At 44.2% G+C, this 13,436-nt stretch overlaps 1 protein-coding gene across 1 annotated transcript in view; it reads right to left on the bottom strand.

Annotated features, from left to right (window-relative positions):
- Positions 1-10,066, bottom strand: part of LOC148451005 (sialic acid-binding Ig-like lectin 13) — an 81,114-nt gene extending 71,048 nt beyond the window's left edge. The window contains exons 1-2 of the mRNA XM_088462401.1: positions 9,835-10,066; positions 1,682-2,037 (exon numbers count right to left, since the gene is read on the bottom strand). Of these exons, the coding sequence (XP_088318527.1) occupies positions 1,682-2,037; positions 9,835-10,066 (588 nt within the window). The remainder of the gene's footprint in view (positions 1-1,681; positions 2,038-9,834) is intronic.
- Positions 10,067-13,436: the final 3,370 nt, after the last annotated feature.

A 13,436-nucleotide genomic window follows, 5' to 3' on the forward strand; every position in this document is an offset into this window, starting at 1 on the left:
AAAACACCTAGCGTATACTTGGGCGACCCCCAGAGTCTATTTAGCTAGTTTTAAAGTTTGTCCCCCAACTTTGTTTTTTATCGCCCCCAAAACAAAAGTAGTTTCTTCGCGTGTCCCGTATAACTTTTTTTTACAAATTTTTGACACAGTTTACCTTTGGAGGACTGTCCAAGGGGTGCTGGGTGGTTTCTGGAAATTTGTTCCCCAAAACCCAAATTCTACGCTTTTTATCTACACCTGTTCATAGGTGATACTTTTTCGCTGGTTTCAAAGCATTGACTTTCCGCACTGGAGAAAAGTCAGAAGAATCCAATACGGGGATAAGTTCAGATTGGCGAAATTACGTCATCGCCGAAAAAGTATCGCTGTAAACGACTTTTCACTGGCAACTGAATATGCCCCTTAATATGCGTCATATAAAGTATGTTGTGTGTCAAAATTCCAGCATATGCAGGACCAATGATCACAGTAAGCCATTAGATGCGGCAGTAGGGCCATCCTGCCTGACCTGAATGTTTTTATGTCAGATGTGGGCACAACTCCAGAGCATTGAAGCAAATCTGCGAGTCTGTGGGAGCAGCAGAAGAACCTAGCACTGCTCTGGACATATATGTACTGGATAGTGTATTTTTATACAGTATTAATAATTAACCCTATTGATGGTCTATAGCAGTGCATCCCTAACAGTGCAAGTTTTCCAGATCTCCTAGTTGGTGCACAGGTGTATTTATTACTGGTTGACACATGTTAAAAGATCCACAGATGATGCTAATTATTTAACTTGTGATACTGGGAAGAACATGCAGCACTAGTAAAATTCTATTATATTTCTTTTGTGGTTATAGTGTGGGTTGGGGAGGGGGGTTTCCGGGCAACTGGAACCCCCCCCTGCGTTTCCCTATGCTATTACTGATAGCTTATAAGTTAAGTGTCTAATTATGCATTCCTCACAACTGACCCGATTTTGGCTGTCCCGCCATCCCAACTGTGGGCCGCTCTCAAAACATGTGGTGAATAGATGCTGTGCACATGTGCTCGGCATCTATTCACAGGAGTGAGGGACTCCTGGAGTGATGGGCATGCCCCAACGTGACAAAAATGCAGACATGGCTCACATTTCCTACAAGGCCACGCCCCTTAGCTGTGAGACCATGCCCCCTCATTTTGGAGTGTTCATTCTTTTGCTAAAGTTGGGAAGTACGGATTATGGTAAAGGAGGTTTGGTGTTCAAATCTCTTGCTTGGAGTGTTGTGTATTTTTTTAATATAGTGGGATTAAGAAAAGTGATGTTTATCTTTACCATGGTGCAAATGGGTCACAATGAGCGTGATGTGTGTATTGTTCATACAGAGAATTATGTACACTTGTATGTTCTAATATTAATTATATTAGTAAGATCATAGACTAAGAAGGAGGAGGAGTCAGGAATAGTAAGGGGAGGAGTCTATGCCAGGAGCCATATGCGGATGCTGAGGTGGGCCTATGTGGGTTAAATGCCACGGCATATTTTTAGTCCCAGTCCGGCCCTGGTGGTGGGTGCGATAGTTTGTGGCATATTCTCATGTTACTTATTGGGGTAGATTACTGCACTATGCATAAACATTTGGCTACATCTTAGTATTAATTAAATTAATTCATATTCATTCACAAAAGGTGAACAAAAGCAAAGTTTACCTGTTACTCTCACAGATGTTGTGGTTCGTATATAATTAAATATGATTGCACGGTATTGAGCTTCTTCAAACCTGAAATAATATATCCCACTATCTTCTCTCCTGGCAGCAGTTATGGTCAGTGAGCAGTATCCGGTGTCTGTATTTCCTGTCAGATGGAAGTTTGGTTTTACCCCAGTAGTAGATTTATCATTAGAGGCTACAGTCTGATGATCACTTGTCTTCCAGTATCCTGTGGAATGTGTGAATGTCCACCTATAGTTAGCAGTAAAAGTACAATGGATGGTGACACACAGACCCTCCTGTACAGTGACTTTACCATTCAGCTGGATTGTATAACCAGGCAGCTCCTGACATGTGGTATCTGAGGAGAGATGTACTGAGTGATTACTCACATACCGACATGATACATTGCAGTACAGCATAATATACACAATGAGAGACATTTATATAAGTGGATAGAGCTGCAGAGAGGAAGCATAGTAGAAGTTTCAGGGTAGAATATGTCTGTGTGTGATACCCTGCAGTTGCGAGGTATCGGATAAGCTTTGTCCCAATGCAGCTGCTGATAGTGAAGGCATGGGAGACAGGGCTGTCTGAGAATGTGCACCCCAGGATGGTCTGGGTAGTGCAGAGAGATGGGCTCATGTGCAGTGTATGCTAAGAGACACGAGGAAGCCCACAAAAGAAAGAGAGGAGGAGGAGTGTCATACTATAGGGATCCAGCAGTCAGCAGGTCACATGACCATCAATCTTCTGGAAGCAGCAGCACATGGCGAAGGTGTGACAGTTAAGTCATTTAGGGCCGTATTCAATTAGAAGCAAAAAGTCAGTTTCGGTGATATTTTTTGCCGAAGACGTCATTTTCGCCGATTTCATTTATCCCTGTATTCTATTAGTCTGACTTTTTGCCGGTGCAAAAAGCCAATGCAATAGACCTGGTGAAAAAGTGTCCCCATAGAATAGGTGACGAGAAAAATTGCAGAATTGGGGTTTTGGGGTGCAGCCCCTGGCTGAATTGATAATTGTTGCAGCCCCTGGCTGAATTGATAATTGGTGCAGCCCCTGGCTGGCTGAAGAATTGATAATTGGCGCATCCCCTGGCAGGCTGAAGAATTTACAATTGGCGCAGCCCCTGGCTGGCTGAAGAATTGATAATTGGCACAGCCCCTGGCTGGCTGAAGAATTGATAATTGGTGCAGCCACTGACTGAAGAATTGATAGTTGATAATTTATTGTTGATGCAACCTCCGGGCTGAGTAGTAGTGGAATATAGAGCTATGCTTAGGAAGGTACCAGTTTTGCAACAGCCTTGAGACCTGGAACTCTTGGCAAGTTGCGGCCATTACAGCCTTGAGGGCTGGTGAGGAGTGACGACAGGTTGTCTTTGGGCCGTGAAGAAGGGTGCGGCCTTTGCGTCATGTAGCAGCCTTAAGGGCTGAGAACCCTTGGCTGAATGTCACTGTTGTGCGACTTGCGCCGTTGGGTTGACACAACAAGAAGCAATTGGTTCAGAATTTTCTTTTAAAAAAAAATGAAAGGGGGCATGCAGGAGATGCTGTGTGTGGCCATTACAATTTCTGGACATTCATAAACCATAACATTAAACATGTCAGGCAGCAATGCCCCAACCAGCACATAATGGAAAGGAAAAAGGTGCAAGATGGAATTGTCCTTGGGCCCTCCAACCCACCCTTATGTTGTATATATGAAACAGGACATTCACAGTTTAACAAAATAATCACTTCAGCGACAGGGACTGCCACTTGCGGCTGAAATGATTGGTTTGTTTGGACCCCCCACAAAACAAGCTGCCAATGCGCAAGGGACATTGGTGGCAATGATCCCATACACAAACTGGCTTTACAATACATTAGATGTCGTCATTGTCATCCTCATCAGTGTGTGCATCCTCCTCTTCTTCACACAATATGAATTCGTCCCCACTGGAATCCACCATTACATAGTCAGACGCTTCTGTATTTTTTGGACTTATGTGCTGGTAAAGGTTTCCTCGTGGAATTTGGAATTCATTTTGATGAACATCATCTTTTCCACATTTTGGGGAAGTAACCTCCTACGACGATCACTGACAATGTTCCCGGCTGCGCTGAAAACTCTTTCAAAGTACACACTGGAGGTTGGACAACTTAAGTTTAGCAAAGCCAGTTTGTGTAAGGGACTCCAAATTGCCTCTTTTTCCTGCCAGTAGTGAAACAGACTGTCTGACATGCCTATTTGGATGCTATCCCTAAAATAGTCATCCACCATTCTCTGAATGGTGACTGTATTAGAAAAAGTCACGGTAGACATGTCACTCATTGTAGGCAGTTCTTTCAGACCCAATCAGATGTCATTAGATTTTGCTGACTGATCTGCATCACCACCAGCAGTGGGTCACTTAGGAAAATTTAGTTTTTACCTGGCAACTGTAGAAACTGAAGAAAGAGACATTCCACTTGAGCTGACAATTTTTTCACCACCAGCTCTTTGCATCTTTCCAGATTTATGTCTGTCGGAAAGAAAGACACAAGTTATGACTTAAACCTATGATCAAGTATGGTCGCCAAAATATAGTGATCTGATTGCAAGAGATTGATGACCCTTGGATCCTGTCGAAGTTAATGAAGGGTTTGATCTACAAGTCCCACATACTTAGCGGAATCACTCCGTTTCAACTCCTCCTTTAGTTTCTCCAGCTGCTTTTGCAAAAGTCTGATGAGGGGAATGACCTGAATAAAGCTGGCAGTGTCTGAACTAACTTCACATGTGGCAAGTTCAAAGGGTTTGAGAACCTTGCACAACACAGAAATTATTCTCGACTGCGCTTGACTAAGGTGCATTCCCGCTCCTCTCCCTATGTCATAGGCCATAGTGTAGCCTTGGATTGCCTTTTTCTGCTCCTCCATCCGCTGAAGCATATAGAGGGTAGAATTCCACCTAGTTACTACCTCTTGCTTCAGCTGATGGCAGGGAAAATTCAACAGTTCTTGCTGGTGCTGCAATCTTCGAAACACAGTTGCTGAATGTCGAAAATATCCAGAAATCTTTCACCGAGAGCATCTCCTGCATGCCCCTGTCATATTTTTTAAATACTGCACCACCAGATTAATTGTGTGAGCAAAACATGGGATGTGATCGAATTCGCCCACATATAATGCTCGCACAATATTGGTGGCATTGTCAGAAATCACAAATTCCGAGGAGAGTCCAAGTGGGGTAAGCCATTTTCAAATTATTTCCCTGAGCTTTTCTAAGAGGTTCTCAGCGTATGCCTCTTAGTGAAACCGATTATGCACAGAGTAGCCTGCCTCTAAATGAGCTGGCATTTGTTAGATGATGCTGCTGCTGTTTGCACTGTTTGAGGCAATACACCTATGCGGTGGGCAGTCACAGTCATGTAATCTTTCGTTTGCCCTGTACCACTTGTCCACATATCTATGGTTAAGTGGACAGTGGGCACAACGGCAATTTGGAGGACATTAATAAGATATTTTTTAATGCCCTTGTACAGATTGGGAATTGCTATTCCAGAGAAGTGGAATCTAGAAGGCACATTGTAGCTGGGACACAGGACCTCCATTAACTGGGTAAAACCCACTGCATTAATGGCGGTCACTGGTAGCACATCTAATACTAGCATAGCTGTTTTGGCATCAGTAATCTGCTGTGCAGCTGGGTGTTTGCTGTCATACTTGTTCGCTAATGCAAAGGATTGTGTGATAGTCAATTGTTTGGTTGAACTTCTTGAACTACTAAAAGTAGTCTTCTTCCTGGTCCCCTTCTGGGATGAAGATCCACTTATAGCGACAGCAGCAGCAACAGGCGTAACACTCAAGGATCCTTCTGAGGAACAACGGATAGGAGAGGAATCAGTCCTTATGATATTGGATGCAGGACTACTTCCGATCACGAATGGGGATGTCGATGATGATGCAGGTGTTGGTGGTGGATATTGCAGGCGCTTGGATCCAGATAAAAGGGAGCAGCTTGGTGACACTGGACTGACTGTTGTTTGTTTTTTTGTCCCCAAAGTTTCAATACTCTTTCCGATTTGATGAATGCGCTGCAAGTGACGTAACAGGGAGGAGGTTCCAAGATGGTTAAGGTCCTTACCTCTACTCACTGTTACTTGGCTATGGTCACAAATGGCTTGGCAAAGGTTGTCCGGATTTGGGTGGAAATTATTCCACATGAGAAGTGGATTTTTTTGTCCTTTGCCCAGGCATGGCAACAATGGGATTTTTCCAACCATGGGCAACAACTGTTGCCAGATTTACAGTCTTTACACAAACATCCTCTCCATCAACATCCTCATCATCATCAACATCCTCATCATCCTTGTTGTTATCGCCAACTAGATAAATATCCTCCTCATCCTCCTCATGCAATTCCACAGAAGCATCCTCGATTTCTACGTCAGAAGGCACACAAATGGTGGAAGGAGAATCCTCTTCAAATACAGTATTAGAATGGTCATGCTCACACATGGCAACCGCAGACACACTTGGACTCTCCTCGGGGATTTGTGATTTTTCCGAGCACACAGTTGGTTACGGTGTCTTACTCATCTTAACAATTAATTTTTTTTTGTACCTCTCCTACAAGCAGAGGGGCTTAAATTATCAATAGAACCATCAGTCATAAATACAGGCCAATGCCTTATCCGTTACTTGCCACTTTGTGTAGTGAATGGCATATTGCCACTTTTGTGTTTCTCTTAAGCTAACTTCGCTTTAGCTTTTTTTTTCTTTCTCAGGGTAATAGTTGATTTTTTTTACACTGACTTAAGCCCTAGTGCATCAGCCTTCATAGATGACATTGACGGCCTTGCATCATCATCACGACTGCTGCCGGCAGCTACAAGACTGGTATGTTGATCCTGATCTCCTGTCATGTAACTGTCCTCCATGCTCACTGTGGTCTTACAGCAGTGTCACCATGCAATTATAGTGCAGCTCAGTTGTGGGTAACACACACAACCAAAAAAATAATTTAATTTTTTCACTGGTGGTGTGGCAGGCTAACACGCACACACCAAAAAATTGTTTGGTTTTTTTCACACTGGAGGTGAACCCCTGAAAGAGGCAGCAGCCCCTTGACAGACAGCAGCACAGCACCCCTGCACACCTACGCTGATGACAAGTGTGGCTATCACGCACACACAAAAAATTGTTTGTTTTTTACACTGGGGGTGAACCCCTGAAAGAGGCAGCAGCCCCTTGACACACAGCAGCACAGCACCCTTGTGCACCTACCCTGATGACAAGTGTGGCTAACACGCACACACAAAAAATTGTTTTTCTTTTTTCACTGGTGGTATGGCTAACAGGCACACGAAATTTTTTTTTTCCACTAGCGTGGCAGGCTAACATGTACACACCAAAAAATTGTTTGTTTTTTTCACACTGGAGGTGAACCCCTGAAAGAGGCAGCAGCCCCTTGACAGACAGCAGCACAGCACCCCTGCACACCTACGCTGATGACAAGTGTGGCTATCACGCACACACAAACATTTTTTTGTTTTTTTACACTGGGGGTGAACCCCTGAAAGAGGCAGCAGCCCCTTGACAGACAGCAGCAGAGCACCCCTGTGCACCTACACTGATGATAAGTGTGGCTAACATGCACACACAAAAAAATTGTTTTTCTTTTTTCACTGGTGGTATGGCTAACATGCACACAAAATGTATTTTTTTTTTTCACTAGTGTGGCAGGCTAACATGCACACACCAAAAAATTGTTTTTTTTTTCACACTGGAGGTGAACCCCTGAAAGAGGCAGCAGCCCCTTGACAGACAGCAGCACAGCACCCCTGCACACCTACGCTGATGACGTGGCTATCACGCACACACAAAAAATTGTTTGTTTTTTTACACTGGGGGTGAACCCCTGAAAGAGGCAGCAGCCCCTTGACAGACAGCAGCAGAGCACCCCTGTGCACCTACGCTGATGATAAGTGTGGCTAACACGCACACACAAAAAATTGTTTTTATTTTCACACTGGTGGTGTACACACAAAAAATTATTTTTATTTTTTCACTGGTGGTGTGGCAGGCACACACCAAAATTTTTTTTTTATTTTCACACTGGTGGTGTACACACAAAAAATAGATTTTATTTTTTCACTGGTGGTGTGGCAGGCTAACACGCACACACTAAAAAATTGTTTGTTTTTGTCACACTGGGGTGAACCCCTGAAAGAGGCAGCAGCCCCTTGACAGACAGCAGCACAGTACCCCTGCGCACCTACACTGATGACAAGTGTTGCTAACATGCACACAGAAAAAAATTGTTTTTCTTCACACTGGAGGTGAATCCCTGAAAGAGGCAGCAGCCCCTTGACAGACAGCAGCACAGCACTCCTGCGCACCTACGCTGATGACAAGTGTGGCTAACACGCACACAAAAAAAAAATATGTTTTTATGTTTTCACTGGTGGTGTGGCTAACAGGCACACAAAAAATTGTTTTTATTTTTTCACTGGTGGTGTGGCAGGCTAACACGCACACACCAAAAATTTTTTTTATTTTCACGCTGGTGGTGTACAAACAAAAGATTGTTTTTATTTTTTCACTGGTGGGGTGGCAGGCTAACACGCACACACCAAAAAATTGTTTTTATTTTCACACTGCTGGTGTACACACAAAAAATAGATTTTATTTTTTCCCTGGTGGTGTGGCAGGCTAACACGCACACACTAAAAAATAGTTTGTTTTTGTCACACTGGGGGTGAACCCCTGAAAGAGGCAGCAGCCCCTTCACAGATAGCAGCAGAGAACCCCTGCACACCTATGCTGATGACTGACGCGTGGCTAACATGCACACAGAAAAAAATTGTTTGTTTTTTTTCACACTGGGGGTGAAGAGCACCCTTTAAGGACAGATCACCCCCTGGACAACACAGCATAACAGCCAGCCCTTATGGACTACAGCCAGCCAGCCCCTATGGACAGGACAACAACCAGCCAGCCCCTATATAATGGACAACAGCCAGCCAGCCACTATATAGTGGACAACAGACAGACAGCCCTATGGATGGACAGGACAACCTCAGTGACTCAGTCACAACAGCCAGCCAGCCCCTATATGGACAACAGCCAGCCCCTATGGACATTAAGCAAAGCAACAACTGTAGCATGCACAGCAGCGCAGCACAGCTCCCAGCTGTCCCTCTTTACTCTCCACAGCCAGAATGAAAAATGGCAGCGATCGCGGGACATTTATAGAATCCAAAACCCGTGAGAATCCGACAGCGTGATGATAACGTTTTGCCTTGTTTTCAGATCCGAGTCAGGCGGGAAAACCTAAGCCGACTTGGATCTGACTCAGATCCACTAAGTTCGGCTGGGTTCGCATCTCTGAGATCCGAACCCGCTCATTACTAGTTTTTTATTATATTTTTTGGAACTTTTGTGATTGTTTGTAGCATGTGGACGGAGATGAGACACCTCTAATTAGATGGAATTTTTGCAATTATATGTTACTGTACTAATGATGATGACTGCAGTTAGTAAAACAGTGGTGGTGCAGACTTCCCTATGAGGATGGATGAATATTGGGCACATATGAGCAGATACTTGAATTAGTGTAAGATAGTAAGCTGGCTGCTGTGGCTGGACAGAAATATGTGCCACAGATGTGTCATGATAATGGGCCTATTTTTATGTGGAGGCCTGGAGCTGGAGCTCCATCCGCCCCATTGTTAATCTGGCCCTGGAGATTGGGTACTAACTACCCGAGCTCGGCTGCTGGTGACATGTCTGAAAAAGAAACTACATGTTCCAGCGTGGACATCCAACCACAGAAAAGGACAAATGCAAGAGCAAATAGTCGAAAACCATCAAAGAGGTACTATTAGCAGTTTGCAAATATCAGATTGTGTGAACCCTAAATATCTAAGAGGCAAAGTCAAGCAACAACTTGTGTGATTGGAAATCAGCAATAGTTAAGGACATAACATCACTTAATGACAATAATACATGGACCAAGTCACTGGAATACAGTCAAGAGCAGGTGGATTTTCTGCAAAAAGATCAAAGCAGGTGGAACTATGGTATCGCCCGTTACAAAGCTTGTCTTGTTGCAGAAGGCTATACACAAAGATCAGGCGTTGACTATGGTGAGAGTTACTCTCCAGTAGCAAAATATAGTACACTACGGTTGTTGATTGCTACATCTTCCTTGTACAACATGCTGCTATACCAGTTAGACTTTGACTCAGCTTTCCAGAATGGAGAATTAACAGAAGAAATACTCATGGAGCCTCCAGAACATTCAGTTGAGATCATGTTTGAAGAAGATGCAGTCAATAGAATTCTATGATACCTAAGAGGTACATCTTCCTTGAGGCTGGAATTTACCAAAGCTGGAAATTCAACTCTTAAAATCATTTAGTAATGATGATTGGTTGACAGATGAAGATGATCATCATTCCTATACAGGATATCTATTTCTATTGGCAGGCACAGCGGTAAGCTGGTCAAATAGAAAACAACCCACAGTAGGCCTGTCTACCACCAAGGCGGAATATATGACATTACCAGAGTTAGCTAAGGAAGCATTACATCTTAATGATACTTTATGTGAATTAAGTCTTGTAAGCAAGGATGACACCATCAGCAAAGGTTCAGTGGATCTGTTTTATAGCACCAGGCATCATGCACAGTCCAAGCACACAAGAACTTGTGGAGAGTGGATCTGTTGCTGTGATTCATGTGGCTAGTAAAAAGAACCCTGCGGATTTGCTCACTAAAGGGACTATGGGCCTGATTAAGCATGGATTGCAGTTGCTAATATGCACGCAATCGGCTGACTGTTGCGTTCAGTGCATGCATATGCATTGCAGTGCCATGCGTGAACTAGCTATTGTGATTGGGACAGTGATCGCAGAGGCTATGCAGACCCCTCACAGAGTGATTGACAGGAAGCACCGTTTGTGGGTGGTGACGGGGGGTGGTCAGGGGAAGCGCAGGCATGCCAGGACGTTTGCTCGCTGGGGCGTGCATAAATTAGTCACTGTGATGCCATATGCAGTGTGAGGTCTCATAGCATGCGTGGTTGTTAGCAATTTCTGAGTAAGGTCAGGGCTTGTGCAAGTGTGCATGAGGCTGCGATGGTGCTCGATTGTACTGATGGTTGCACTATTCTGCTAAACATTACAGATGTGTGTAAGGTAAAGTGGGTGTGCTGAGTTTGCATTGCGATCGCAGTGGATTAGCTATCGCAGTGGAGCTGCATGCATCCGCAGTATTGCGATCTGTAGTGAATCAGGCCCTATGTCACAATCCCTAGTCTTGTTCCTGAAGAATTGTGGACCCGACTATACTTGAAAATGTTGATATGTTCTTATTTGTTTAACCCTCATTTATTCAGGTTGTTGCAAGAATGTTCTATATGTGTGTGTAACATGGAGAGAGCTTGCAGTGAGGAGGATGTTCTATATATGTGTGTGTAGTATGGAGAGAGCTTGCAGTGAGAGGGATGTTATATATGTGTGTGTAGTATGGAGAGAGCTTGCAGTGAGGGAGATGTTATATATGTGTGTGTGTGTAGTATGGAGAGAGCTTGCAGTGAGGAGGATGTTATATATGTGTGTGTAGCATGGAGAGAGCTTGCAGTGAGGGGGATGTTATATATGTGTGTGTAGCATGGAGAGAGCTTGCAGTGAGGGGGATGTTATTTATGTGTGTGTAGCATGGAGAGAGCTTGCAGTGAGGAGGATGTTCTATATGTGTGTGTAGTATGGAGAGAGCTTGCAGTGAGGGGGATGTTATATATCTGTGTGTAGCATGGAGAGAGCTTGCAGTGAGGGGGGATGTTATATATGTGTGTGTAGCATGGAGAGAGCTTGCAGTGAGGGGGATGTTATATATGTGTGTGTAACATGGAGAGAGCTTGCAGTGAGGGGGGATGTTATATATGTGTGTGTAGCATGGAGAGAGCTTGCAGTGAGGGGGGATGTAATATATGTGTGTGTAGCATGGAGAGAGCTTGCAGTGAGGGGGAATGTAATATACAGTATGTGTGTGTAGCATGGAGAGAGCTTGCAGTGAGGGAGATGTTATATATGTGTGTGTAGCATGGAGAGAGCTTGCAGTGAGGGGGGATGTTACATATGTGTGTGTAGCATGGAGAGAGCTTGCAGTGAGGGGGGATGTTATATATATGTGTGTAGCATGGAGAGAGCTTGCAGTGAGAGGGATGTTCTATATGTGTGTGTAGCATGGAGAAAGCTTGCAGTGAGGGGAATGTTATATATGTGTGTGTAGCATGGAGAGAGCTTGCAGTGAGGGGGGATGTTATATATATGTGTGTGTAGCATGGAGAGAGCTTGCAGTGAGAGGGATGTTCTATATGTGTGTGTAGCATAGAGAAAGCTTGCAGTGAGGGGGATGTTATATATATGTGTGTGTAACATGGAGAGAGCTTGCAGTGAGGGGGGATGTTATATATGTGTGTGTAGCATGGAGAGAGCTTGCAGTGAGGGGGGATGTTATATATGTGTGTGTAGCATGGAGAGAGCTTGCAGTGAGGGGGAATGTTATATATATGTGTGTAGCATGGAGAGAGCTTGCAGTGAGAGGGATGTTCTATATGTGTGTGTAGCATGGAGAAAGCTTGCAGTGAGGTGAATGTTATATATGTGTGTGTAGCATGGAGAGAGCTTGCAGTGAGGGGGGATGTTATATATATGTGTGTGTAGCATGGAGAAAGCTTGCAGTGAGGGGAATGTTATATATGTGTGTGTAGCATGGAGAGAGCTTGCAGTGAGGGGAGATGTTATATATGTGTGTGTAGCATGGAGAGAGCTTGCAGTGAGGGGGATGTTCTATATGTGTGTGTAGCATGGAGAGAGCTTGCAGTGAGAGGGATGTTCTATATGTGTGTGTAGCATGGAGAGAGCTTGCAGTGAGGGGGATGTTCTATATGTGTGTGTAGCATGGAGAGAGCTTGCAGTGAGAGGGATGTTATATATATGTGTGTGTGTAGCATGGAGAGCTCTTGCAGTGAGCGGGATGTTCTATATGTGTGTGTAGCATGGAGAGAGCTTGCAGTGAGGGGGAATGTTATATACAGTATGTGTGTGTAGCATGGAGAGAGCTTGCAGTGAGGAGGATGTTATATATGTGTGTGTAGCATGGATAGAGCTTGCAGTGAGGGGGATGTTATATCTGTTTGTGTAGCATGGAGAGAGCTTGCAGTGAGGGGGATGTTATATATGTGTGTGTAACATGGAGAGAGCTTGCAGTGAGAGGGATGTTATATATATGTGTGTGTAGTATGGAGAGAGCTTGCAGTGAGATGGATGTTCTATATGTGTGTGTAGCATGGAGAGAGCTTGCAGTGAGAGGGATGTTTATTTATTTTATTTATTACCAGTTATTTATATAGCGCACACATATTCCGCAGCGCTTTACAGAGAGAATATTTGCCCATTCACATCCGTCCCTGCCCCAGTGGAGCTTACAATCTATATTCCCTAACACATGCTCACACACTAGGGTTAATTTTGAGGGTAGCCAATTAACCTAGCAGTATATTTTTGGAGTGTGGGAGGAAACCGGAGCACCCGGAGGAAACCCACGCAAGCACAGGGAGAATATACAAACTCCACACAGTTAGGGCCATGGTGGGAATTGAACCCATGACCTCATTGCTGTGAGGCAGTAACGCTACCATTACACCGTCTGTGCTGCTCTATATGTGTGTGTATCATGGAAAGAGCTTGCAGTGAGGAGTATGTTATATATGTGTGTGTAG

The sequence above is a fragment of the Taudactylus pleione genome, unplaced genomic scaffold, assembly GCF_031769625.1.
Source record: "Taudactylus pleione unplaced genomic scaffold, aTauple2 ptg001224l, whole genome shotgun sequence".
Classification (NCBI taxonomy): domain Eukaryota; kingdom Metazoa; phylum Chordata; class Amphibia; order Anura; family Myobatrachidae; genus Taudactylus; species Taudactylus pleione.